Here is a 27,360-nt window from a genome sequence, read left to right as displayed (position 1 = left end):
GGGGCCCCGTGAACCTGATGCTCTGTGCCTTTCTCTACAGGCTGCCTTTGCTCCCAAACCCGAAATCCCAGGCTCTGGAGCTGATCCTCTGCCTCCCTCCCTCCATTCTGCAGCTGCCGGACCATTTCTCTCCCCTGCATAAATACCTCGCTCCCCCTTTGGGTTCTTCCAGGCATGGTCATCCGTGTATATCCAGTCCTGTGCCCTCATTCACTGGACGTTTTCACATGCAGCTCATCACACTCCCATGATCCGAACACATCCAGGATGGCTTTAACTTCCAAAAAGATGATCTGCTTAACATCCTAGCACTTTCAACTCATTCTTCTCCTCATCTCCATCATTTGTCAAAGGGAAAGTATACCACACAGAATTCAACAGGCAGGGAAGCCTTTATGAAAGAGGAGAGAGACTGAACTCAGCTCCTCTGAAACAAAAGGCAGGCGAGGTCTGAGCCCTGGGATGTTCTAGAGGTCACAGGGGCGGGGGCCTTGGTCAACACAATGAGGACTTCTGAGGCTGCTCATTGGTACTCAGGGTCCTGCCTGCCACAGAGGCTGGGAGGCAGTGGCTCTATCTTTCCTGGCGATTGTATTTCAAAGGGATGCATCCCAAGTCCTTCAGAAAGGCATTTCTGGGCATTAAAACTGGCAGGTGGTTGGGACAAGATTTATGTCTTGAGGGGAAAAGAAAGAATTTACAACTGCAAGTTTTCTGAAGTAAATGCTCTCAGAAAAAAAGAAGGAAGGAAGGAAGGAAGGAAGGAAGAAAGAAAAGAAAGAAGGAAGGAAGGAAGGAAAGAAAGAAAGGAAGGAAGGAAGGAAGGAAGGAAGGAAGAAAGAGAAAGAAAGAAAGGAGGAAGGAAAGAGGTCAAAGGCTTCTAATCAGGAGAAGTTTGTCTGGATTTTGGTCAAGCTGAGGGGATGCTAACACCTTGGTTACTCTACCGCCACTAACATTGCAGCTAAATTTCCCTGAAGCAGCTGTGCATTCAGGCGTTTTTTCAAGTTCATGGGTTGGTGCAGGAGGAAGCGGGGCCTCAGAGCCCAGGAGCAGAGCCTCTGTTATGGGGAGGGGCCGCCCACCCCTGGGCAGGGGCATGGTCCCCCCCTCACAGCCCCTTCCCCAGGACTCTTCCTTCTGTTGGGGTCTGGACTGAGGTATGAGGCAGATGCTTCCCTGGGCTGAGCAGCTGGGGTTTGTCAAGTGGACTCAACTGGAGCTCTGTTTTCCCCTGACACTCCAAGGACAAAGTTAATGGCAGGAGCTGAGCTCTGCTGAAGAGGTGAGATGACCATGACTATCACATCTCCTGAGGTCAGGGAAACCTCTCCAAGCGCACATGCACAGAGAGGCTCCTCAGGGGGTCAAAAAGGGAGGGGGCACTACCCCATAATATGTGTTGTCAGACCTCCCGTCAGCCTCAGCGCTGGAATCCATCTTGGCAAAAAGATGTGCACACATACCGGGAGGGCCCTGAGACAGGTCAGATGTGGGAGAAGAAGGGAGATAATTGGCCAGAGGAGAACAGAGACCTGGAAGAACTGTCCCGAATAAGTGATTTAAATCCACTCTCCTCATTCAGGACTCCTGCACTCTTCTCTGGGTGTGTATCTGTGCTTTGCTTCTGCTCTAAATAAATCGCTTCTTTTTTCTCATACTGTGCTTCCAATGAACTCTGTGCCTGCTTTACAATGTCTCTTTGTGGGATTCTTTCTCCAAAGGAGACAATGACCGGGATCCTCTCACCTGCTGACATCAGCACCACAGCAGTTACTTTTGTCTTAATGTACATTTGTTGTAAGTCATATCAAACCGTACAGTAAGAAAGACACGTGGCCAATTCAAACAGGAATCAGCTTGGCGTCCAGGAAAGCCTTTTGTTGGTGGGGTAGGAGGGGTGGTAGAAGAAAGACCACATTCTTCACTCCTCTGTATTTTTATTGAATCCTTTTGAAGGAAAATCTGTAGTTGTAGCATCAAGAGGAGAGACGGGAGGTCCCTCGCCATGTCAGGGGCTGCCCTGTGACCTCCATCTGAGTTGGAATCGTTCCCTGCCTGATGGAAGCAACACGGGGACAAGCTTGCATGCTGCCTTTGATCCCTGGACACTGAGTTCTTCCTACCTGCAGGGTAGCAGTCTCACGACTCTCCAAATACGCCCCTTTTCCAGGCTGCGACAAGGACCTGCTGATCGACATCCTGACCCAGCGCTGCAACGCGCAGAGGCTGGTGATCGCGGAGGCCTACCTGAGCACCTTCGGCCGGGTGAGTCACTCCCTCCCCACCCCTTTCCAAGGAAATTCCTGAGAAGCCTCAGAACTGGTACCGTTAGCCTTTTCAGCCTCTGATTACAAAGGCTCCCGACTTCACCAAACATCAGAAACGGTTCTTCTGCCTCAAATGTGTTGCACAGGATGTCGGAAAGAGACACATCAATGTGCCTGTGATCCCACCAGCCCTTTCTCAGAAACTGTTCAGCTTCATGAAGTGAAAGTTCTGGTAGCCCGACACCACCACTGGTCCAGTTAGGCTGAAAACACCCCTGCGTCAGGCTCTAGGGAAGGTGCACAAGGGGCTGAAAATCCAAGGCCCCCAAATAAGATCTTTTCCTGCATTTCTCCAGAGGTCCTCACCCACCTCTCAACCCAAGCAAATTCCCCACTAGCTTTCCTTCCCACAGCTGCCCTTGCGCTTAAAAATAGTTTCGGGCAATCAAACTACCCACAGGGCTTTAAAGTCACCGCCCCCAATTTCAAAGCAAGCGGCATTAAAGCTTTCTTTTGTTATGCATTTACACCACAGATTCAGAACAGAAACTCTTCAGGCCAAAAGGACCTGCAACAGCAATTTCTTTGTCAACTGAGCCTTATCCATGAAACGCCATCATAAATCTTTCTCTGTAACGTTAGTCCTTAAAAACGTACTCCATCTCCAAACCTCAGTCTCAACACCTACGGTACGCAAAACAAAGGTATACCTCTGCTTTAGAATGAATGACGAGTCCAAAAAGCCCCCACTGCTCATGAAATTGGCTGAATTAAGCCGTAGCTGGAAACCAGTTTTGCTTTTTCTCCAGGTAAAACTGTTACTTTTCTTATGTTCCAATGACACCAGTGCTAGTTCTCTTTTGAAAGAGCATGTAAAAGCTATACAAGTTGCGGCATTAGTAATCCAATATTGTTTTGATATGCATACTGCCATAAGAGAGGTCATTTTTCAGTAAACTTTTAACCCAAAACTTTGCATACATCTGTGCTTTTCATAGATCAGGTTAACTTCGGTAACAGCATTACTTTATCACTCTCTACAAAATTACCCTAAAACAGATTCAAATAATTCAGAAATGAGGTGCTTACAACTCATCGAACAACGGATCCTCCAGGGTAGAGCACTTACCACACGCCCAAGGTCTCAGAGTGGTCAGATCCCCTGTGCTGAGGTCCCTGGGCACCGGGGAACTTAGGAACCCTTAGGCGAGCTGATAGGGGCCTCTCTGCTCTGAAATGCCCCGTCAGACATCAGTTACCAGGTCTCAGAGTCACTTTTCCTGTCCCGTGTCCCTGGCTCACACTGTCCTGATTTGGGCCCTCACCATGTGTTACCCAGATGGATGTGGAAATGCCCCTCGCCCCCAGAGCTGCTGCCCCCCAGCCCTTCCCCTGCGTACCCCCCAAATTGAAGTCAGAAAGAGTCCAAATCTAAAACTCCACTTTCTTGCTTTAATCCCTGAGCATTAATCTCAATTCCCCTCACAAATACCCATCTGGGCACCGAATTCAACCCACCTGCCCACAGGCTCACCGAGTCCCCCAGCCCCTCTCTGCTCCGCACCTCAAGCCGGCTCACCACCTCCTGCTTCATCCGCCACATCAAAGGCAGGCCCTGCGGTCTGCAAACTGACAGCAGGCTGCCTGGCCCGCCTGGTCCTCCGTGTATTCCAGGGCCCAGACTTGCACAGCCAGGCCACCCTAGACACGCATCCCTGACACCTGACACCGTTGCACCACATCCTCTCCAGCTGCTGCCCCATCCTCTCCTGCAGGCGCCCAGGTCAGGGGGTCATGCTGTCCTCCTCCCCGCCAGGGGTTCAGGTTTACTTACCTCCTGACCCCTCGACCATCACCTCCTGGAAATCAGGGACCGGGTTACTGGCCGCCATCCTTCCCTCCAGAGTCCTGCCTGGGTCTGACACAGAACAGGCACTGCATTTATAGAATTCCACTCTGCCTCTAAAAACAAAGGAGAAAAAGAAAAACATCACTTTAGAATCCAATAGTTAAAAAGAACATTCACAAACTGCCTACATTTCCCTTCTCCCTCATTCCCTGCTCTGGCTGCCCCGGGTCACCCTGCCTGACCTTGGTGAGGGCCCCTTGACCTCCCCCAGTGCTCACGTTCAGAATGATTTCTTCCACCTGGACAAGGTGTGTCTTCTGCTGGCTTTCCCTTTCTGCGGGAGAGTTTATAGATTTCTTGTATGTTAATCATTGATATTCCTATTTTTTTATTAATGTGAATAATCAAGATTAGAGGGAATTATTTTCTTAGCTACCGAGTAAGGTACAATTCTAGGCATGTTCCATAAATACGTATTATTATATATTTGACTCCTGTCTAACAGCTCCCAAGTTCAAAAAGGAGGTAATACAAATGCTAAAGGAATTAAGAAAAATTTCGATAGAAACGCAGATCACTGTAACAAGCAACTAGAAACTATACAAAGGAGCCAGTCAAAATTAGACAGCTCAATTGCTGAGACAAAAACTGAGCTAAAAGCCATGAATAGCGGACTAAATAATGCAGAAGAACAAATAAGTGATCTGGAAGACAGAGTAATGGAAATCACCCAATCAGAACAGCAGACAAAAAGACAAATAAAAAAAGCAACATACGAGACCTATGGGATAATATAAAGTGTACCAACCTATGCTAAATAGGGATCCCAGAAGGAGAAAAAAGAAGAAAGGGGATTGAAAATGTATTTGAAGAAATTATGGCTAAAAACTTCCCAAACCTAAAGAAGGAAACAGCTATCCAGGAACATGAAGCACAGAGGGTCCCAAACAAGATGAATGCAAAAAGACTCACACCAAGGAACATCATAATTGAAATGGCAAAAGTGAAAGACAAAGAGAGGATTCTAAAGGCAGCAAAAGAAACACAAAGGGAACTCCCATAAGGCTATCAGCTGATCTCTCTGCAGAAACTTTGCAGGCCAGAGGGAGTGGCAATATATATTCAAAGTCCTGAAAGGCAAAAATCTGCAAACTTGGATACTCTACCCAGCATGATTATCATTTAGAACAGAAAGAAAAAGGATCTCAGACAAGAAAAAGCTAAAAGAATATAGCAATGTTAAATCTATCCTAAAAGAAATATTGCAAGGTTTTCTCAAAAGAGAAAAGAAACAACAATCTATAAGAAAAGGAAAAACGTAACAGGAAAGGCAAATATATAAAAGGACTGAAAATCACTTAAATTGGCCAATACATAGATTAAAAACAATCAAAAATTTTTGTAAAAGTGATTGTAACTACCATTAACAGCAAAAGAATAAACATGAAGATAAAAATAGGATGTCAAAATTACAAAATGTGGGAAGGCGAGTAAGAAAATGTAGAACTTTTAGAATGTGTTTGAGCTTATATGACTATCGGTCTAAAGCAGTTAGGTATGGTTAAGGGTTAACATACTTGAAAATCAGGGTAATTACAAATAAAACACATACAAGAGATTCACAAAAACCAAAAAGAAAGGAGCTCAAGCATAATACAAAAGAAAATCATCAAATCGCAAAAGAAAAAACAAAAAGAAGAAAGGAACAAAAGAGAAACACAAAATCAACTGGAAAACAAGGTTTGAAATGGCAATAAATACATACTTATCAAAAATTACTTTAAATGTCTATAGGCCAAACGCTCTGTTAAAAAGACACAGAGTAGCAGATTGGATAAAAACAAGAACCTACAATATGCTGCCTACAAGGACTCACTTTAGGGCACAAGTCACACAGATTACAAGTGAGGGGTCGGAAAAGATATTTCATGCAAATGGAAATGACAAGAAAGCAGCGGTAGCTATACTCATGTCAGACAAAATACACTTTAAAACAAAGGCCATAAAGAAAGACAACGAAGGACACTATATAACGATAAAGAGGATCAATACAAAAGGATATTCCACTCATTAACATATATGCACCCAATATAGGAGCACCTAAATACATAAAACAAATGCTAACAGATATGAAGGGAGAAACTGACAAAAATACAATATAGTAGGAGACTTTAACACCCCACTGACATCAATGGACAGATCTTCCAGACAGAAAATCAGTAAAGCAACAGAGACCCTAAATGACACAATGGAACAGTTTAACTTAATTGACATCTACAGGACACTACATCCAAAAAAATGCCAGAATACACATTCTCTAGTATACATCACATACTAGGAACAAAACAAGCCTCAAGAAATTTAAGAGGAGAGAAATTATTTCAAGCCTCTTTTCTGACCACAACGGCATAAAACTAGAAATCAACCACAGAAAGAATGGGGAAATTATCACATGCAGACTAAACAACATGCTACTGAAAAACAAATGGGTCAATGATGAAATCAAAGAGGAAATCAGAAAATACCTCGAGACAAATGGCAAAGAAAACACAGCCTTACAAAACCTATGGGATGCAGCAAAGGCAGTTACAAGAGAGAAGTTCACAGTGATACAGGCCTTCCTCAAGAAACAAGAAAAATCTTAAATTAACAACTTAACCTACCACCTAAAAGAACTAGAAAAAGAAGAAAAAACAAAACCCAAAGTTAGCAAAAGGAATGAAATATTAAAGATCAGAGAGGAAATAAATAGAGATAATCAATAGAAAAAAAATCAGTAAAACCAAGAACTGGTTTTTTCAAAGGATAAACAAAAAATCAACAAACCTGTAGTCAGGCTCACCAAGAAGAAACGAGAGAGAACCCAAATAAACAAAATAAGAAATGAAAGAGGAGAGGGCTTCCCTGGTGGCGCAGTTGTTGAGAGTCCGCCTGCCGACGCAGGGGACATGGGTTCGTGCCCCGGTCTGGGAAGATCCCACATGCCGCGGAGCGGCTGGGCCTGTGAGCCATGGCCGCTGAGCCTGCGCGTCCGGAGCCTGTGCTCCGCAATGGGAGAGGCTGCAGCAGTGAGAGGCCCGACTACTGCAAAAAAAAAAAAAAAAAAATGGCCATACTCCCCTATCATTTAATGTGATCCCTATCAAATTACCCATGACACTTTTCACAGAATTAGAACAAATAATCTTAAAATTTATATGGAACCACGGAAGACCCAGAATTGCCAAAGCAATCCTGAGAAAAAAGAAAAAAACTGGAGGCATAAGCCTCCCAGACTTTGGACAATACTACAAAGCTACAGTAATCAAGACAGTGTGATATTGGCACATAAACAGATATATGAATCAACAGAACAGAAGAGAGAGCCCAAAAATAAATCCACACACATACAGTCAATTAATCTTCAACAAAGGAGGCAAGAATACACAGTGGAGAAAAGACAGTCTCTTTAACAAGTGGTGTTGGGAAAGCTGGACAGCCACACGTAAATCAATGAAGTTAGAACACTCCCTCACACCATACATAAAAATAAACTCCAAATGGCGTAAAGCTTATATATAAGACATGGTACCATAACACTCCTAGAAGAGAACATAGGCAAAATATTCTCTGACATAAATCCTAGCAATATTTTCTTAGATCAATCTCCCAAGGCAAAGAAATAAAAGCAAAAATAAACAAATGGGACCTAATCAACCTTAAAAGCTTTTGTGCAGCAAAGGAAATCACAAACAAAACAAAAAGACAACCTATGGACTGGGAGAAAATATTTGCAAAGGATGCAACAGACAAGGGTTTAATTTCCAAAATATACAAACGGCTCATAGAGCTCAATATCAAAACAAACAAACAAAAAACCAACCCAATCAAAAAATAGGCAGAATACCTAAATAAACATTTCTCAAAAGAAGACATACAAATGGCCGATATGTATATGAAAAGATGTTCAACATCACTAATTATTAGAGAAATGCAAATAAAAACCACAATGAGGTATCACCACACACCAGTCAGAATAGCCACCAATAAAAATTTACAAATAACAAATGCTGGAGAGAGTGTGGAGAAAAGGGAATGTAAATTGTTGCAGCCACTATGGAAAACAGTATGGAGGTTCCTCAAAAAACTAAAAATAGAGTTACCATATAATCCTGCAATCCCATTCCTGGGCATATATCTGGAAAACATGAAAACTTTAATTTGAAAAGATACATGCACCCCAATGTTCACTGCAGCACTGTTTACAATAGCCAGGACATGGAAATAACCTAAATTTCCAATAACAGGGGAATGGATAAAGAAGATGTGGTACATATATACAATGGAATATTACTCAGCCATAAAAAAGAATGAAATAATGTCATTTGCAGCAACATGGATGGACCTAGAGGTGACCATACTAAGTGAAGTTAAGTCAGACAGAGAAAGACAAATGTCATATGATATCACTTACATGTGGAATCTAAAAAATAGTACAAATGAATCTATATAAAAAACAGAAACAGACTCACAGAATAGAAAACAAACTTATGGTTACCAAAGGGGAAAGGGAGTGGAGGAAAGGGATAAATTAGGAGTTTGGGATTAACAGATACACGCTGAATATATAAAATAAACAACAAGGGTTTACTGTATAACACAGGGAACTATATTCAACATCCTGTAGTAACCTATAACTGAATCACTTTGCTGTATACTTGAAACTAACACAATATAATAAATCAACTTACTTCAATATAAATAAATACATTTTTAAAAAATTTACTTATCACTGCACAGTGACAAAGCAGCTTGCACAAGTGTTTTTATAATATAAAATTGCCCAAGTATTTACACAATGAATACCAGTGGGGGTAGAATGAAGACAACTTCTAAGTTACACTTTGTACAGGCCTACATCACAGAGTGTTTCAACAGCAAGTATTTTTTTTATGATAACAGAAAAGGCATACAAGTTAAAAGCATATAAAACTACTCCCCTGAGCATATCAGACAGAGTGCTAGTCATCCTTCTATGTCTTGCCCCTGAGTGCACACAATTCGATAAAGGTAAAAAGAAGAAAGGAAAAGGAACCGCCATGTTACTTTGTTTAAATGGAGCTGTCGGAATTGCTGTGGGTGGCCCACCTGCAGCCCCCAGGAGCTCAGAGCAGCCCAGCTTGAACAGCATGTACTCATTAGCCTAATGCAGGGCCAAGCTGTGAGGTCCATAGCGTCCCTGTAGGGCAAACAAGAAAGCAGAGGCAGTCGGCCTGGGGAAAGGCACACTCCAAAGGTTGCATTGGCAAAGCTATTTCTATCCCTCCCAGAGAGAATTTAAGACTCTAACTAGAGAATGTGTTTGAAGGCTCCTCTTTGAACTTGCAAAGTTTAGCTACTTAAACATATTATTCAACATGTATCTTCGCAAATGAAAGTGATATGTTCTTGTGATGCCCTGAAAAACCACTGTAGCACTCTTTGCCCATTTGCAGTGCAAGGGCACTGTAATTCCTGAGTTCCAGCCCCTCCATGAAATCAAAGTGCGTGCAGATGGGGAACGTTGCTTGTTTTTCCTTGAGCAGCCAATGCCTCCAAACAAACAACTGAGGAAATACAAGTGGACCCATTCGTTCATTATTTTATACCAATGCTGTGTAGCTGGCACCGTGCTACGGCTGGAGAAACTGCCATGAATAAAACAGACCAAAAGTCCTGCCAGGGTCTTTACCTGGTGAGACAGAAGTGAAACGTGTCCTGTTAGAAGGGACTAGTGCTCTGGAGAAAAGATGAAGCCTGGTGAGAAGGACAGGGAGTGCTGGCGGACCAAGTGGCCAGTAAGTCCCCCACGTGCGAACGAGTTCCGTTCCCAGAGCGCGTTCGCAAGTCCGATTTGTTCGTAAGTCCAGCAAAGTTAGCCTAGGAACCCCACTGACACAGTCGGCTGTATAGTATGTACTGTCATAGGTTTATAATACTCTTCACACAAAGAATACATAAAAAACAAAGAAACACAAAAAATAGAGAAAAGCTTTTTAATCTTACAGTACAGTCCCTTGTAAAGTACAGTAGTCCAGTACAACAGCTGGCATCCAGGGGCTGGTATCGAGGGAACAGGCAAGAAGAGTTACTGACTGGAGCGGGGAGAGGCGGTGGGAGATGGCAGAGCTGAAGGATCGTCAGCAATTGGGGACGGGGGGCGAGCTGCAATTTCACTCACGCCTGACGCTGATGGCACAAGCTCTGGTTCCTTGCTGGATTCACTTCTATCTACTCTCTTGAAAGAACGATCCAGTGATGTCTGGGTAGTAGCTCTTTTTTTCTCGTCATAGATGACACGGTAGCACTGGATTGCATTCTGAACGGCTGCTGCAACCTTCGTGTACCGTTCTACGTTCGGGTTCTGTGCCTCAGAAACTAACAGTGCCTCCTCAGATAGAGAAAATCCCCTTGCCGTTTCCTGCGTCGTGAACCTCTTCGGTTCTTCAGTTACTTCTTCTCTCTCTCTCTTCTTTCTCTGGGCACATTCGCATCTCTGAAAGTTCACACCGTGAACGTTCGTATGTAGAGGACTTACGGTAACTGTAAATAGCCTGACGATGGCAGGCTCTGTGAAGAAGTCCAAGGGGCGAGCCACGTGCTGGGCTAGAGAAGGAACATTCAAGCTACAGGGAGGAGAAAGCAATGGCCCTGAGGGGGCAGGTCTGCTGTGCCAGGAGCCACCGGAAGCCCAGGGGGTGGAGGCGGGTCGGGAGCAGGGAGAGGAGGGGCAGGAGGTGAGGGCACAGATTGGCCAAGGGGACATCGTGCGCCTTGGTGACCATCGCATAAAACACCTGCATGTTTGCTTATCCCGAGCTCAGCTGCACCGAAGTAGCTGTAACTCATCCTGGAGTTGGGAGTGGCAAAGGGTGTTTCTGCAGAGGAGTGACTAGCTGATCGGCATTCTTCCAGGAGCACCTGTCAGGTGTGTGTGGGGAGGACAGGTGTAAGGGCAGAAGGGGACTCACTCGGAGGCTGCTGCATTGTCGTAAGGAGCCACGACGGTGCCGAAGCCAGGGTCATGGCGGTAAAAGTGGGACAAAATCGTCAGTTTCTGGATGTAAGTTAGAGACCATAGAATTTACTGACAATGGATATTGGTAACGTGTGAGAAATGCAGTGTAACACGCAAACTTCTGGGGTGCAGAGAGACAGAAAGAGGGGAGAGAGGAAGCAGCTAGTATCAGCCATTTTTAATCTGCAGCAAATTACCTAATATTTGGGGGGGGGTAGATATTTTGAGTGCCTCATACCTCCCAGAAAATATTTTAAGAATTCCACCTGAGTTAAATATATTCTGTTAAGGCCAATGCTATGAGGTGGGTGCTGTTAGAATTCTCACTGTACAGACGGGAAGCAGACACAGAAGTAAGGGCACCTACCTGTCACCTCACAGCTGATGCTCGGCCAGGACCGGAACCACACGCCACCCCCAGGCCTGGGCGCGACGGGTTGGGAAGACGCCTGGCACTACCTGTTCCACTCAAATTCTCTGACTTCCTCGAGCTACCTTATGAAATCAGTTTGCTAGAGCCATGTACACACGCACGCACGCACACGCATACGCGCACGCACACGCATACGCGCACGCACAGACGCACGCACGCACACTTGCGCTCCAAAGCAAAGCTCCCCCGCGCCATCTAGCGGCCGCGCTGATCCCTATCAGCAGTGGAAACCGCACGGGTGTTCAGGGTCAGCGCCCAAGGCGATCACAGGTGAAATAAGGGAAGATGCTGTTATGAATGTTTGGGAGGGATACGGACCCAAAAAGTGACTGAAGATCAAATGGAAGATTTTGCAGTGCCCAGGCCATTGCCTTTGTCTTTTACATTTAATCAGTAAATTCAGGGCTTTCTCCTCCCACATTTATTCCTTTATTCTCGCACTTGTTCACATGTTCATTTATACATTATATACCACGTACTCTGCACATCTGAGTACTCAGCACTGTGCCAGAGCGAGATGATGGATTTGGGGACATTTGTGAGAAAGTCCGTGTCTGATAGACGTTGGGGGGACATAAATGCATATAATATGGTCATTAAATCTGGTGTAGTAAGTGCGAGGGTGGAGCAGCGGTGGCAAAGAAATGATCAGCTTCCCCGAGGGTCAGAGGAAGTCTCGCAAAAGTAATGATAATTCTAACATTTCTATCTTTCCATCAGCTTCCAGGACCCTTTACTCTCTACATAAAAGTCTATTCCATTGGTCTGTTTGCATTTAAACCTTTAAGGCACTGCGCTGGATTTAATTTTTTGTTGGTTTTTTGGTTTGTTTTGGGTTTTTTTTTTTTTTTTGGTATTAGGACAGCACTAGTCACATAAAGTAAATTGAGAAGTATTCTTTCATCTGCTGCTTTCTACAAGATTTTGTGTAGAGTGGATTTTACTTCCACCTTAAATGTTTCATAGATTGTATCAAGTGATTTCACCCGGGTCTAGAGATTAAGCGTGTGGGTTAATTGTGAATCCAGTTTTTCAAAATAAATATAAGGAAATTTCGACTGAGTTTCAAACTCTCCTTGAGTTTATTCTGGTAATTTGTGTCTGTCAAGGAATCGAACCATTTCAACTAAATTTTAAAATACAGTGGTGTATCTTTGAATTATGGTTTTCTGCAGATCTATGCTGAGGAATTGGTTTGCTGGGTCATACGGTAACTCTATTTTTGTTTTTTAAGGAACCTCCATACTGTTCTCCATAGTGGCTGCACCAGTTTACATTCCCACCGACAGTGCAGGAGGGTTCCCTTTCCTCCACACCCTCTCCAGCAAGTCAAGCCTTAGCTTCTGCTTGGCTGTTTCTGTGATGCAGCCACAGGCAGCTTCTAGGGATGCACCAGCAAGGCAATAAACATAACCTATAGGTGGTGAGCAGCCTCTCCAGCAGTTATTTGTAGACTTTTTGATGATGGCATAATTCAAAAGGATACATGCACCCCAATGTTCACTGCAGCACTATTAACAATAGCCAAAACATGGAAGTAACCTAAATGTCCATCGACAGATGAATGGATAAAGATGTGCTACATATATACAATGGAATATTACTCAGCCATGAAAACGAATGAAATAATGCCATTTCCAGCGACATGGATGGACCTAGAAATAATTACACTAAGTGAAGTAAAACAGAAAGACAAATATCATATGATATCACTTATATGTGGAATCTAAAATATGACACAAATGAACGTATTTACAAAACAGAAACAGACTGACAGCCCAGAGAATAGACTTGTGATTGCCAAGGTTGGAGAGGGAGGGATAAATTAGTAGTATGGGATTAACAGACACACACTACTATATATAGAATAGATAAACAACAAGGACCTACTGTATAGCAGAGGGAACGCTACTCAATATTTTGTAATAACCTATAAGGGAAAAGAATTTGGAAAAAAATAAAATATATATATATGTATAACTGAATCACTTTGCTCTACACTTGAAACTAACACAACATTGTAAATCAGCTATATTTCACTTACATATATAGTGTTATAAATATGTTCATAATATTCTTTTTTCCTTTAATGTCTGTAGTATTTGTATATGTCACTCTTACTTTGCCAATATTTTTGTATTTTTTTTCTTGTCAGTCTAATTCGAATTTTATTAACATTACTCATCTTTTCAGAAAATTACATTTTGATTTCATTCACATTTTCTAGTATTTATTAATTTTCAGTTTCATTGATTTCTGATCTTATTCTTATTTCCTTCCTTCTTATCCTGGACTTAATTTACTCTTCCTTTTTCTAGATTTTTTGAGGTGGAAGATTAGGTAATTGACTGTATATTTCTCTTCTAACATAAATATTTAAAGCTAAAAGTGTATCTTCAATTACTATCTTCACCACATCTCACAAATTTTGACATGTTGCATTTTCACCTTCATTAAATTAAAAGTATTTTCTAACTCCCTTGTGATATATTCTTTGAGATTTGGATCATACAAAAGTGCATTTTGAAATTTCCAAACATTTGGGATTCTCCAGCTATATTTTTATTGTTAGTTTGAAGTTAATTTTGTTGTAGTGGGAGAATAAACACCTGTGAGAGGCACATTATGAGCCATATTGAAGGAAACATCTCAACCACATGCTGTTCCAACTATGCAAGGTCCTCACTGTTGGGAACGATGTCAATAGATGTGTAGAGAGAGAGAAATTTTGAGGAATTAGCTCACGTGATTACAGAGGCCTGCAAGCCCCAATACACACAGCAGGCCAGCAGAGACTGCGGTAGGCTAGAGCCTCAGAGAGGGTAGCCGCTCAGTTCCAAAGGCCGTCTGCTGGTAGAATTCTTGAAGGAAAATCAATCTTTTCTTATAAAGTCTTCAGCTGACTGAATGAGACCCACCCACATGGTGGAGAGTAATCTGCTTTACTCAAAGTCCACTGATGTAAATGTTAATCATCTAAAAAATACCTTCACAGGATGTGGTCCATATATACAATGGAATACTGCTCAGCCATAAAAAAAGAATGAAATCATGCCATTTGCAGCAACATGATATGATAGAGATTGTCATACTAAGTGAAGTAAGTCAGAAAGAGAAAGACACCATATGATATCATTTATATGTGGAATCTAAAATACAACACAAATGACATTATCTATTAAACAGAAACAGACTCACAGACATAGAGAACAGACTTGTGGTTGCCAAGTGGGAGGGGGGTGGGGGAGGCATGGGCTGGCAGTTTGGGGTTAGCAGATGCAAACTATTATAAATATGATGGATAAACAACAAGGTCCTACTGTAGAGCACAGGGAACTATATTCAATATCCTGGGATAAACCATAATGGAAAAAAATAGGAAAAAAGAATGCATATACATGTATAACTGAGTCACTTTGCTGTACCGCAGTAACAAACACAACATTGTAAATCAGCTATACTTCAATTTAAAAAAAAATTTTTTTAAATACCTTCACAGAAACATCTAGAAGAACGTTTGACCAAATATCCGGGTGCCATGGCCCATCCAAGCTGACATAAAATCAACCATCACAAATGGCACCTGAACTCCTATCTCCATGCTACTTGTCCTTCCTTGTGTAACTGTGTCTTGTGTCCTCTGATCCTGTAAGGCCATTCTGATATCTTATCTGAATTCTTAGATCTCTCTTGAACTACTGCTTTAGGATTTTATAAAGTGAAAAATGAAGATCAGAGCCTTCGAAAACATTAGCTCACATTTTTACTTACGCTACGTCTGGGTTTATGGGATGTTGGTCCTCTTGAAAACAGAGACCCTGTGTTATTTTTCTCCAGCTCCTACCACCATGTCTGGGAAAGAGAAATAAACACTCATTGAATACACTGCCATCTTTCCTTCAAAAAAGATGTATTGAGCTCATGGAAGCATGAGAACAAAGCCTTCACGAGCTCAGATGTTCACGTCAGCTTTATCCATTGCTATCACCTGTCTCCTAATAGCACCGTCAGGACTATTTGGTAAAGGGATTAGAAACAGTCGATGGTGAATGAGGGAATTAACTAGACTACCAGCTCCATGAGGAAGTGATCTTATAAGCCTTATATCTATCTACTCCAAGCACCTGCCACAACTCCAGACACCTATTAACTGCTCATTAAACAAATTGCACTGACCTGGGCGCAAATTCAATAGATTCTCTCTGTTACCAATTACCACCTTGTGGATGATGCTTTTATTTGTTAAAAAAGAAAACCCACAGTATAGGAAACGTGCTTCCAGATTATACTAAATAAAATGAAAATTATGACTATTTCGTTTTTATTGTAACAAAGCTTATTTATTATGCCTTATTGAATTATATTATTGAACCAAGTCAGAACTAAAATATTGTGTATTTCAACATAAAACTGAATACACACTATACATTTTAGCAAGAAATGGTAAATTTTAAGTATCTTTCAGATATCTTTGTAACCCTACAAAAAATAAATTGAACATATATGTTTTTAAACAATCCATTCTACATGAGTAAAAGGAAAGTCACATTAAAACGATCAGTTTCATGCTCTTGTACCTGTATTTCAAGGCCAAAAATCCAGCACACTTATTTTTCCTTTTAAGCATTTAATTTTCAATATTTTCAGTAAGTATATTCATGTGACTATTTGAAGAAAGTTCTAAGACTACTTAATTCATTTATACAAGCTTTTTGGCAATAGTATAACCAGAAACTCTTTGCTAAAAGACATTGCTATAATGATAAAATAAAATGCATATATTCTTTAAGGACTTTCTTTCATTAATTCCACACAAGAAAACTAAGCACTCCCAAGTAACATGCTTTCAGGTTTCAAATTTTATTTATTTTCATAATGAGATGAGAAGAGGGGTCGGGTTGGGATTAGGGAAGGAGTATCCCTCTGTGTTTACGTGACTAGAATATCCATACAGATGATGTTTCATGCAGAGATGTCATCACATCAGTCATTTTCAAACCCTCAAGTCCACGATCTCGTGTAATCCACGTACACACGTGTGAACTAAAACCAGACTAGTTATTATGTGAAGTGACGTGGAAAAGGAAATCGTGCTAGAAGACTTTCTGCAATTATCCCATTTCTCTCATAAAATTGGTAAGCGATATAATGAAGGTATTTGTTTTTCCCTCCACAGGACCTGGTTAGTGACCTGAAGGAGAAGCTTTCCAATCACTTCAAGGAAGTCATGGTGGGCCTCATGTACCCACCGCCCTCCTACGATGCCCACGAGCTCTGGCACGCCATGAAGGTAGAGGTCGGATGAGAAAATATTTCCATAGTGCGGGCCCTGCCCTATGATGCTGCTATGTGTGATCAGGGAGGGGAGGGAACTTCTGCACAAAGAAGAAACAAAAGAAATGCTGGGGGGGGGGGTGTCAGGAAAGGGGGGACCTCCAGAGCCCAGCGGCGGGATCAGTGGATTCTCCTGTTGTGCAAACTCAGACCCACCAACCCCGCTCTGTGCAATCTGCCAAAAGGAAAGCTTCCGGGGCTGTTTGGATCTGTCTCTCCCAAGTTATCTTCATACATTAAGAGGAAATATGATAATTCATGTGAATCTCTTTACACTGTGGTATAAATTGGGCTCATAAAGTAATGAGTCAGCAGTAATGCTGAGTCAGAGACAAACTATAGATGACATCTTTATTTTTGCGACCCTAAAATAATCCTTTACAAAAACTATTGCTCAAATGTAGCAAAATGTTACTTCTGAAGGATTAGAGCAATTCTTTCTTACAGGAAAGAAATTAACTACAGATTTGTTAGAGGTTTGTTGGCTAGGGATGGAGGCCAAACGGCTTTTCACATCTTTCCAAATGCTGATATGAAACACCTGCAGAGCTGCTGCAATCATTCCCATACAATGCCTGCCAATGACCTGATTACCCTGGTCTGGGAACAATGTGTGACTGGAAAAGGGAAACGGAAAAAATATTAAGGAATCTGGATCTTGGCCATCATATTTGTAGATCAGAATAAGCCTTATGTAAAATATGAATTTCAACTAATTCTTTTTTACAATTCCATATGTGGAATTTACTCAATTAAAATTCAGTGAGTAGATATGAATCTCAAAAGTATTGATTTTTGGTTTTACTATTTAAAAAAAATTTTATTGGAGTATAGTTGATTTAAACTGTTGTGTTAGTTTCAGGTGTACAGCAAAGTGACTCAGTTATACGTGTGCATACATCCACTCCACTTTTATTTGTTTTTTTAGATTCGTTTCCCATATAGCCTATTACAGAGTATTGAGTGTTGCATAATGTCAATCCCTACCTCTTGCAAAATGATGTGAAGTAAGTCCTATGTTACTGTTTAGATGACACTGTTACATTGTATCGATGTCTCATAGGATGGAAAGGATTTCTGAAGCTTTCTGAAAAAGATGTGTTGTCTTTAAAATCACCATCAGAGAAGAGTTTATGCCTATGGCTGAAAGAGACTACAGAAAGTAGCCAGTCCAAATGTTTAGGCAAACGGTGCAGAAGTCCACATCCTGGGAGAGGCAGGGAGACGTCTCTAAAACATCTGTGCAAAATTAGAGACCCAGGATCAAATTCGAGCTTGCCCAAGAATTGATATTCTAGCAGGAAAAAAATCAGTGTCATGAGCATTGTTTAAACATCTTTTCCCACATTATTTAGAAATGCCCATGCTGTTTTACTCTATGAAGAAACAGAGTTTCAGATAATATTATCTTCTTGGGACCAAAGAGCTAGTAAGTAGCAGAGGCAGACTGAACTGGGCCTGTCTTTAACCCAAACATATTTCCTTGCCCTCTGCCACCTCTCAGAACACCAGGGAGGCTGTATCCCTTTACTGCACAGAGTGCACTGTTATTTCCAGCACAGATGCCTTTATATTTCTCTCACTCTGTCCTTCTAGGGAGCAGGCACTGATGAGAATTGCCTCATTGATATATTAGCTTCAAGAACAAACGGAGAAATTTTCCAGATGCGAGAAGCCTACTATTTGCGTAAGGAAATACACATTTGTACATATGTTTTACACTCATATAAACTTTATATTTTTCAAATAACATGTAAAATATTCCAGTTTATGTATTTTAAAGAATTTTCTAAGACACTCATGTGTGAAATACCACTCACTCAAGACTAATTAATTCACTAGGTAGAATCGATGATTAGGGTACTAAAAATGAAACAATTCCCTAGACAATCAAGTTGAGCGGACTTTCCAGGAAAATAATTACTAGTTTCTATGAGGTGGGTGTTTACATTAGGACAGCAAGTACTTGGCACAGTGGCTCAGGGAGCATCGTATCTCTTACCTAGGAGGGACCAGGTATAAAGACAGAACAAAGCAAAGCGCGATGATCGCTCAGCAAATTCTACAAATATGGGCAACTACTTCAATTTACATAAACCTCATAACCACTGCGATCCACCTCAGAATCAGGTTTTTACACATTTTAAAAGTAGAAAGGTTAACTCTTTTCATTTTTAAAAAGGCTTAATGCCGTAAGTTCCATTGCATCGTGTATTATGTGACATTGAACTGTCAAGAAAATGTTACAGACAATCAGCTCTATTGCATTCAAACAAAAACAAGACTTTCCCAAGGGGAGTGAAGTAAAACCCTTCACTGAAAATATTAAGACAGGACAAAGACTTGGGGAGAGCTGGGCTGGGCAGTGCGCTAAGGAAAGAGAAGGCAGGATTCTGAATTTTAAAGATTGTAGAATGCGGGCTTCCCTGGTGGCTCAGTGGTTGAGAGTCCGCCTGCCGATGCAGGGGACACGGGTCCGTGCCCCGGTCCGGGAAGATCCCACATGCCACGGAGCGGCTGGGCCCGTGAGCCATGGCCGCTGAGCCTGCGCGTCCGGAGCCTGTGCTCCGCAACGGGAGGGGCCCAGGCAATGAGAGGCCCGCGTACCGCAAAAAAAAAAAGATTGCAGAATGTAAAATGATTCTCAATGTTGTTTCTCAGTTTTGGAATAGACATAGTACTTTTTTTTTTTTAAGAAAACCGACCTGGGCCTATGTTACCATTGCTGTCAAATTACTTGGGTGGACTGTTTATTGGCTTCATGTGAGTAGAATGTGGTAAAAGACAAAGAAATGTCAGCAGATTAGATGTCTCCTCACTTTCCACTCATACGGGGGAAGTAGCGCTGACCTAGGCAAGCACAGCGATACGTGGTTCTATCATAAACCAACCCTCCAACATGGGCGTTCTCGTACCCAGAATACAACCGGGACCTGCAGGAGGACATTTACTCAGAGACCTCGGGACACTTCAGAGATACGCTGGTGAACTTGGTCCAGGTATGAAACTCCAAAATTCACACCATTTTGCACGATTAAAAAAATAGGTATGTTTCGTTTTCAAAAAATAGGACAGAAAACTCCAGTTTACCCCAGTTTAACAGTGAATTCTGTACAATAACAAGTACTGAATGCCAGCTAAATTGAAGGCACTATGATAGAAACTTGGGTTGGATATAGAAACAAACAAATATGAATAAGACACCATCTCTGTTCTCAAAACAATCTGCTATAAGTAAAATGATTATAATTATCAATAAATGCATAAATAATTATATATTACAAGGATGTTAACAGATTTAAAATACTACGGTTACAATTAGAATGAGAACATCGCCTAAGGCCCCAGGGACCCAGGACCGCACCAACAGGTGAACAGTTAGAATCACCAGATGAGAGTACAATACACATAGGGATCCAGGAGCCTCACGCATGACTTTAAATGAGGAGAATCTGGATTACTGAAAATAAAAACTAGTTTTCCCTTCTTACCATCTCTTTATTTCTGTAATTCCGTCTTCTCCTTCAGCTTGTGTTGACCAAATCAATCAGACACACCCTCAGTACCCGATGAAGTGATGCAGGAAACGGGAGAGGATTCAGCAGGAAACAGGGGCTTGGATTTAGGCAAGACAAGCTATTTCGGTTCCTCTGTGTTATCACTCAGATTGTTGACTAGCCATCTTCTAGCAGGGAGAGCAGTGGATGGAACTCCATGTTCCAGGGCAGGTTATAGAACTTATAGAATGAAAGAAAACAAGGGAACATCAGTTCAGGAAAAAAATACAGAAAATCTCCCAACCACTCCAGAAAACAGACCCACAGCCATATGCTAATTTTTCTTTCTGAAATTGCAGGTTCCAACTTTTACCTAGAGAGAGTTCTTTTTTTTAATTCTACAAAGTTTTTATTACAAAAATGAACAACTTTATTTCTCAAGTTAAAGTATTGTATTACTTTACACAAGAAAGATAAAAATTAAGAATTCTTTCTACCCTGTCTAGAACTACTCTATATACAGAAAATAGTTAAAATGAGAAAATAACTATTGATAATGATTTTTTTCCTTTAAAATATCAATGGCAGTGTGCAAATTTAAGTGACTACTTCATTTTCCTTCTTTTCTGATTGGGCAATTTTGCTATCTTCCTCCTTCGGGGTGGATTAACACATCCAATAAAACACAGGAGGTGTGGTTTCTTTAATGTGTGTTTATTGTGATTAAAAACTTTATACTGTACTTCACAACAGTCTCTATAATTTAAGAATGAATAAATATATCAGCCAGATTAGAACACAAACTAACAATTCCATTCATTGCCAGGCAACAAGGATTTAAAATTTTTTTTACTCTTTTTTTGAGCCCAAGTTATTGTCAGTTCTGAATTAGGAATAAAGAAATCCAAAAGGAAAGATTCCAGAGGAAGCAAGTATTAGCTGCCCCAGACGGAGGAGAGATTGGTGACTAGGGCTGGTTGGATTTCTTCAAAATTGTTCAACCGAAAAAAATGGCATAGTACTGAGCAAATCTATTGACCTTTCAACTAAAGTAAAAATTCTATTTGTAAAAACAAAATCAAGAATTTGCTTTCTTGTTTAATTTGGTTTGCTGTGGTTTAATTTGCATGTGCATGGCATGGCCGCATAGTTCATAAAGTTGCCTGTATCAATTCCTCAAGTCCTATTCTGAAGATCCTAATCTCTGGGATGAGAACATCAATAGAGAATAGATATCGTCCAACTTGAGACTTCTGTGTAAGGTGTTGTAGAAATAAGCTTATTTAAATTTGTGACAGAAGTTGAGTCATTATAGGAAAAAAGGTTTTAATAATCATTATTAATATTAAAAATAATCTCACTTGGCAACGTCAGTTGAATATTTTCTAACTTTTCAACGTTGTAAGATTAATTAAAACATTCTCTCAATTTAGAAGGGTCTTCATCTTTTGGTTTTCTAGGACTGATGCTCCGTAATGTAAATTAAAACAACAGTTTCCAGTCAGAAATTCGTGTTGGCATTAGGACTGCCCCTAATAAAACCAAAAGCCCTATTATAAATCCATGAGTTGCATCTTAATAGCAAACACGTTTTTATTTTCTTAGTATCTGAAAAGAAATTTATGTCAATTTATTAAAGAAATATATAAGCTTTCTAGGAAGACAAAAAATATATTTCATTAGGACTATGTCGCATTCCACTAGGCCTATATCACAGTCCAGCCTCTCCTTCCAAATTTGGCTTCTTTTCTCTCCCATCCATGGTTGATCCCCAGCACATCCCATAATAACAAGAATCTGTTTTGTAAATAAGATCATTTGTATCATGTTTTAGATTCTATATATAAGCGCTATATGGTATTTGTCTTTCTCTGTCTGACTTCCTTCACTCAGTAGGATCACCTCTAGGTCCATCCATGTTGCTGCAAATGGCATTATTTCATTCTTTTTTATGGCTGAGGAGTATTCCATTGTATATATGGACCACATCTTTATCCATTCATCTGCTGATGGACATTTAGGTTGCTTCCATGTCCTGGCTATTGTAAACAGTGCTGCTATGAACATAGGGGTGCAGGTATCTTTTCAATATGTGTACGTGTATGACTGAATCACTTTGCTATACACCTGAAACTAACCCAACATTGTAAATCAACTATACTTCAATAATTGTTTTTTAAAAAAGGCAAAAAAATATAACAAGGTACCTGCTGGTCTCCATCTCAGAGTCAGCTCCCCAGGGGAGCCGAATGGCTGCACCCCGTCCCTGGGAACTCAGATGGGCTCCGTGGCTGGCCTGACGTTTCACGTCTGCTGAGTGAGAGACTAACATGAAAACAGCCCCAAGACACCATACCTCCACCTCCACTGTTAAATGTGATGCTCCCACCTCCAACCCCATCTATTTGTACTCCAGTTCTATTTCCATCTGGTAAAATTCCAATGATCAGGTATTCAAATAACCTCTCAGAATCTCTGCACCTCGTCAAAGGTTATGCTACAAACCCCCTAAAAGTAACTGACAGCCAAGAATCAGGATCGCAGTGTGTTTTTATAAAGCAAAGCTCTTATATTTCAGGGAAAAACACACAGTTCTGAAAACTAAACTTGAGAGAAAATAAATCACAAGGGGAAAAAAATCAGCGAACGATATTTTCCCTTGATGTAATAGAGCTATCTATCTTATGCACAATTGCAGGTCCTTTTTCCTGAAATTAAACAATAATGCTTTATTTTTGATACAGTATAAATGTGACGATGTGTATTTGTATATATAATATTATTTGTATAGACACACATATTTTAAAATAATACACAATTTATTTTATCACTGGGTTTCACCTAATTTGGATTATGACTTTACAGGATAAAGTATTACTTCTTAAGTTCAATTTCTAGAGTTGGAACTTAAGTGTGTGTGTGTGTTTAACCTTGAAATAGCTCTTCAGAGCAGTAAAATCGTCCTTTCAACATAGAATATAAAAATTGATGGTGAAGCAAGACCTAGATTTTATAAGAAGCCAAGGGGAATGAATGAGGTTTACTTAAATATTATGTATTTGTAAGGTTTCATAGTATATTCCCCTTAAAATGTAAAACACAATTTACGAGTATAAGATAATACATATTTCAAAGAAAGCACTCAACTCAAAATTGAAAATGGAAGTGAAAAACTTATATTTCAAGATCAGGAGTGCCATGTAATGCTTAGTAAAATGTATAATTTCTCATAGATGTTTAAATATTTTGAAGTCTGACTTCTACATTAATGGCTCTTCATTTTGGACCTCCTGGTTTAGGCTTTGGATCAGTAAACTTCCAAGACTGAAAATGATGTAACGTTAACTAGAGAATTGAAGAAGTCCATCACTTCTGACCACTGTCTGTGGTGTACACCATTTCAGAGACTCTGTCTAGACATCTTACAAAAAGAGGTGATGAGTTCCAGCCAAATAACTGGCACTGTCACATGACCAAGTTCCTTCTACCCTCTAGTTGGGATCCTTATTCTCTCTGCCCCTATCTCTCTCTCTAGATAGATGTTTGATAGGTGGTAGATGATAGATACATACATACGTATATACATAGAGAGATGATAGATACATAGATAGATAGACAGATAGGTAGACAGGTAGATCGATGACGGATAGATAACAGACAGATAGATAGATACTCTGTGTAAAACAACCAGGTATATATCTATGTATCTTTTGCTCTTGGCTCTAAGTCAGCTGTGTGTCCTTGGGTTTATCATTTTGCTTTCTTGAGATTCCAGATATTTACCCTGTAAATTAAAGGAAGTGAACCCATTCTGCTTCATTCCCTCCCAGTACCCATATTCTAAAATTCTTCAGCAATTAAAATCACTTCCTCCTCCCTCCCTCTGCAGCTTCACTTCCAGAATCAGGGGAAACACCGCCCATGGCTTTCATCTTTTTGACATCATGAACATTCAGATACACCTCTTTTTTGTGAATTAATAGAGATTGAGGGAATTGGAAGCTTTAAGGTATTCATGAAACGTGAAGTGTGTAAATTACTGTCATATTTTCTGGGGGAAAAAAAGAGCTTTTAATCTATAAAGAATTTTCCAACAGGGCTATTTCTAATAAGAAAACCACTCAACCAGAACACGTTCTTCTTGAAAACTAATGCCAATCGCTGAACTGACTCACAGCACTTCCTGTGCTTTTATTAAACCAGATTTACAGGAGATCTAATTATCTGTCAAATAATGAAAAGTTAGTCACTTAGAGATCAATTAATCCATATGTGCAAATCGCCCTGCAGATGATAAATGTTTCCACAGACAGAAAGAATGGAAACTGTCCTCATCTTGGCTGCCAGGAGTCTCCGGCGATGCTTCCTCAGACTCATGCCCTGAGGCCTCTGGGGACCATCTGTAGCCACTTTGCTCCAAATACTTCCAGCCAGATTTCAATTCCTTTCATTGCTTCCTTTCACATTTTTATTTTGCCCTTAACCCCAATTCTCATGTAGGCCATTTCTCTGGCATTTACATCACCTGCCAGTCTACTGTCTTAGGCTTTTTAATATGACAAAATCCGCTTGCTGGGAAAAGCTAAATCACACATTAAACTGATACACATTTTTTTAATCTACCAGTCTGCTTAAAGTGCTTTTGGCAATTAACTGCACAAAGAAGTAGACAGATGGGCACCATTTCAAGTTAAATGTCCAAAAATCAAATCTCACAAAAATTTCAGAACTGCAGAAATTTCTTAAATATTTCTCACAAACTTTGCATGCGTAGGTGTTTAGTTAGCTACATCGTTTGATTGGCAATCACAAAAAACACTTCAATGATCCAGAAAATCTTCCCGTTTCTACTAACTGGTGTTTAAATTCTGCCATCTAAAAGGTATTTCTTTAACTTCCCTTCCTTCGTTTAGTATTGACTCAGTGAATATTTCTCAAAAGCCTACAACGTGCCAAGGACAATTGGGAATTATCCAAAGAGACAAAGACCCCAGTCTTAAGAAGCTTGCATTCTAGTCGGGGGATGCAGACAGCTAAGGAGAAATCTAATAAATTGGTGCCTTTCACAGCATGTTAGGCGATGAAGGATACAGCAGGGCAGGGGAGGGGATGGCGGGTAGGTTATGATGTTGCACAGCTTGGTCAGGGCAAATCCCACTGAGAAGACGAGACTTGACCAGTTAAGCTGGTTAACTTATATCGCTTTTTCTGTCTCAGTTTGATCAGAACCAAGTAACCTTCATGATGGTTTGGCCTCACCCTTGCTCCCTCTGGAGCCTAAGACTCCCACTAGTGCCCGGGTGTGTTCCCCACAGGGCTCCAGCCAGCGCGGTCTGTCTCACAGCCCTGGCCTGCTGGAAGGGTCTGCCCTGCTGCGGCCATAAACCACTCCACCTGTCAGGCTCCGCTGCCAAACTCCTCCATCAGGAGCAGCTGAGAGATTTGGGGCCCATTCGTGCTGCTTCGGGACTGAGATGAATTCAGGAAGGTGTCCTCAGGGCCTCGGCTGCCCTATCTTGCTCTGTCACCGAGTTCATTTCCAGAGTCCGAAAAGACAACAGGAGCAGAAGACAGTGACCTCTGTGTTCTTCCAGCAAAGTCAAAAAAGAAAAAAAAAGCATTTCCTCCAGATCTGGACCCAAAGGAAAGGAAAGGTTAAATAAACTGTCTCATCACACGTCTCTACCTCTTTCTGCCCTCTGGTCCTCATAACCCTCAGGGACCAGAGGGTCCTGCATTAGTGAGCTCTCCTTCCCTCCTGTTTGAAAGGACTTCTCTTAGGGCAGCTTGGCCGTGTCTGTGCTTTCTTCATATGATAAAGAGGCTGGAGTGAAACAAATTTACAAAATACTCTCACTGCACACATTCTGGATTTCATGGTTATTTTACTGTTGCCAATATGAGATGTTACAAGTCAGAGACCGAGCATTAACTCACGCTTTCTCTCTGCCTTTTCCTTCTGACGATGTTAAAATCCTGTCTCTACCAGCCGGCCAGGCGGTGGGTGCTGTTTGAAGGGGTGGGCGGCAGAGATACCGCTCAGGGAATTGGAAAAGCGAAAAACTTGTCAACTCCTTTGAAAGATTACCTCGGCTACAAAGAAAAAATGAAAAGTGCCCACATTTTTAAAAAGACCTGCATTGCATAAAGTACCCAAGAAATGTAGACTAACTCCGACTAATGATAGAACTTTCTTAGGAGTCTCCAGTGTATTTGGTGGCTCAAAGATTTGCGTCCCGGTAACCCTACTAAGTTGTCAATTCAGAGCACTTACAGAGGGAAACCTGTGCTTACTTCACAGGGAACCAGGGAAGAAGGGTACACGGACCCTGCCACGGCTGCCCAGGACGCCATGGTAACGGGCCAGCCCTGGGGCAACCGCGGGACCTTGGGCACACCAGCCTGGGGCCGCGGTGCTACCTGGCGGCCTGTGATGTTTCAGGTGCTGTGGGAGAGCTGCCAGAAGAGGACAGGGGAGCACAAAACGCTTTTGCAAATGATCCTGTGTAACAAGAGCTACCAGCAGCTATGGCTGGGTAACTGCCCTCTGTTCTTTACAGCTATCCCCTGATTAGAGAATAAAAAGCAAGTAGGTAATTGGGAAAGGGGGGTGTTACATATAAAGAGAGGAAAGCCAGTTATCTCAAAGGTACCTCTTTCAGGTTATGTTTATACAGACGTGCCTCATCTAATAACATTGCTAAGGATGAAGTTCCCCTAGAATTTTATTTTGCCAATAATTGAATCACATAACCTTTCAATACTAAACTTTTTAAAATCACCTCTATTTCTGATGGAGAACTTACCTATATTACCTATCTCCTGTTAGGTGCATCATATGTTGTCTTAAAAAGAATATGGTGAGGGCTTCCCTGGTGGCGCAGTGGTTGAGAGTCCGCCTGCCGATGCAGGGGACACGGGTTCATGCCCCGGTCCGGGAA

At 41.3% G+C, this 27,360-nt stretch overlaps 1 protein-coding gene across 1 annotated transcript in view; it reads left to right on the top strand.

Moving 5' to 3' along the window:
- The window catches only part of LOC132427739 (annexin A10), a 42,978-nt gene that overhangs the window by 9,819 nt on the left and 5,799 nt on the right, over positions 1–27,360 (top strand). The window contains exons 3-8 of the mRNA XM_060015383.1: positions 2,174–2,268; positions 16,765–16,878; positions 18,519–18,609; positions 19,842–19,921; positions 26,721–26,774; positions 26,862–26,955. Of these exons, the coding sequence (XP_059871366.1) occupies positions 2,174–2,268; positions 16,765–16,878; positions 18,519–18,609; positions 19,842–19,921; positions 26,721–26,774; positions 26,862–26,955 (528 nt within the window). The remainder of the gene's footprint in view (positions 1–2,173; positions 2,269–16,764; positions 16,879–18,518; positions 18,610–19,841; positions 19,922–26,720; positions 26,775–26,861; positions 26,956–27,360) is intronic.

The sequence above is a fragment of the Delphinus delphis genome, chromosome 6 (genome assembly GCF_949987515.2).
Source record: "Delphinus delphis chromosome 6, mDelDel1.2, whole genome shotgun sequence".
Lineage (NCBI taxonomy): Eukaryota > Metazoa > Chordata > Mammalia > Artiodactyla > Delphinidae > Delphinus > Delphinus delphis.
Note: the sequence above shows the minus strand (reverse complement) of the source record. Positions and strands in the feature narration are given on the sequence as shown.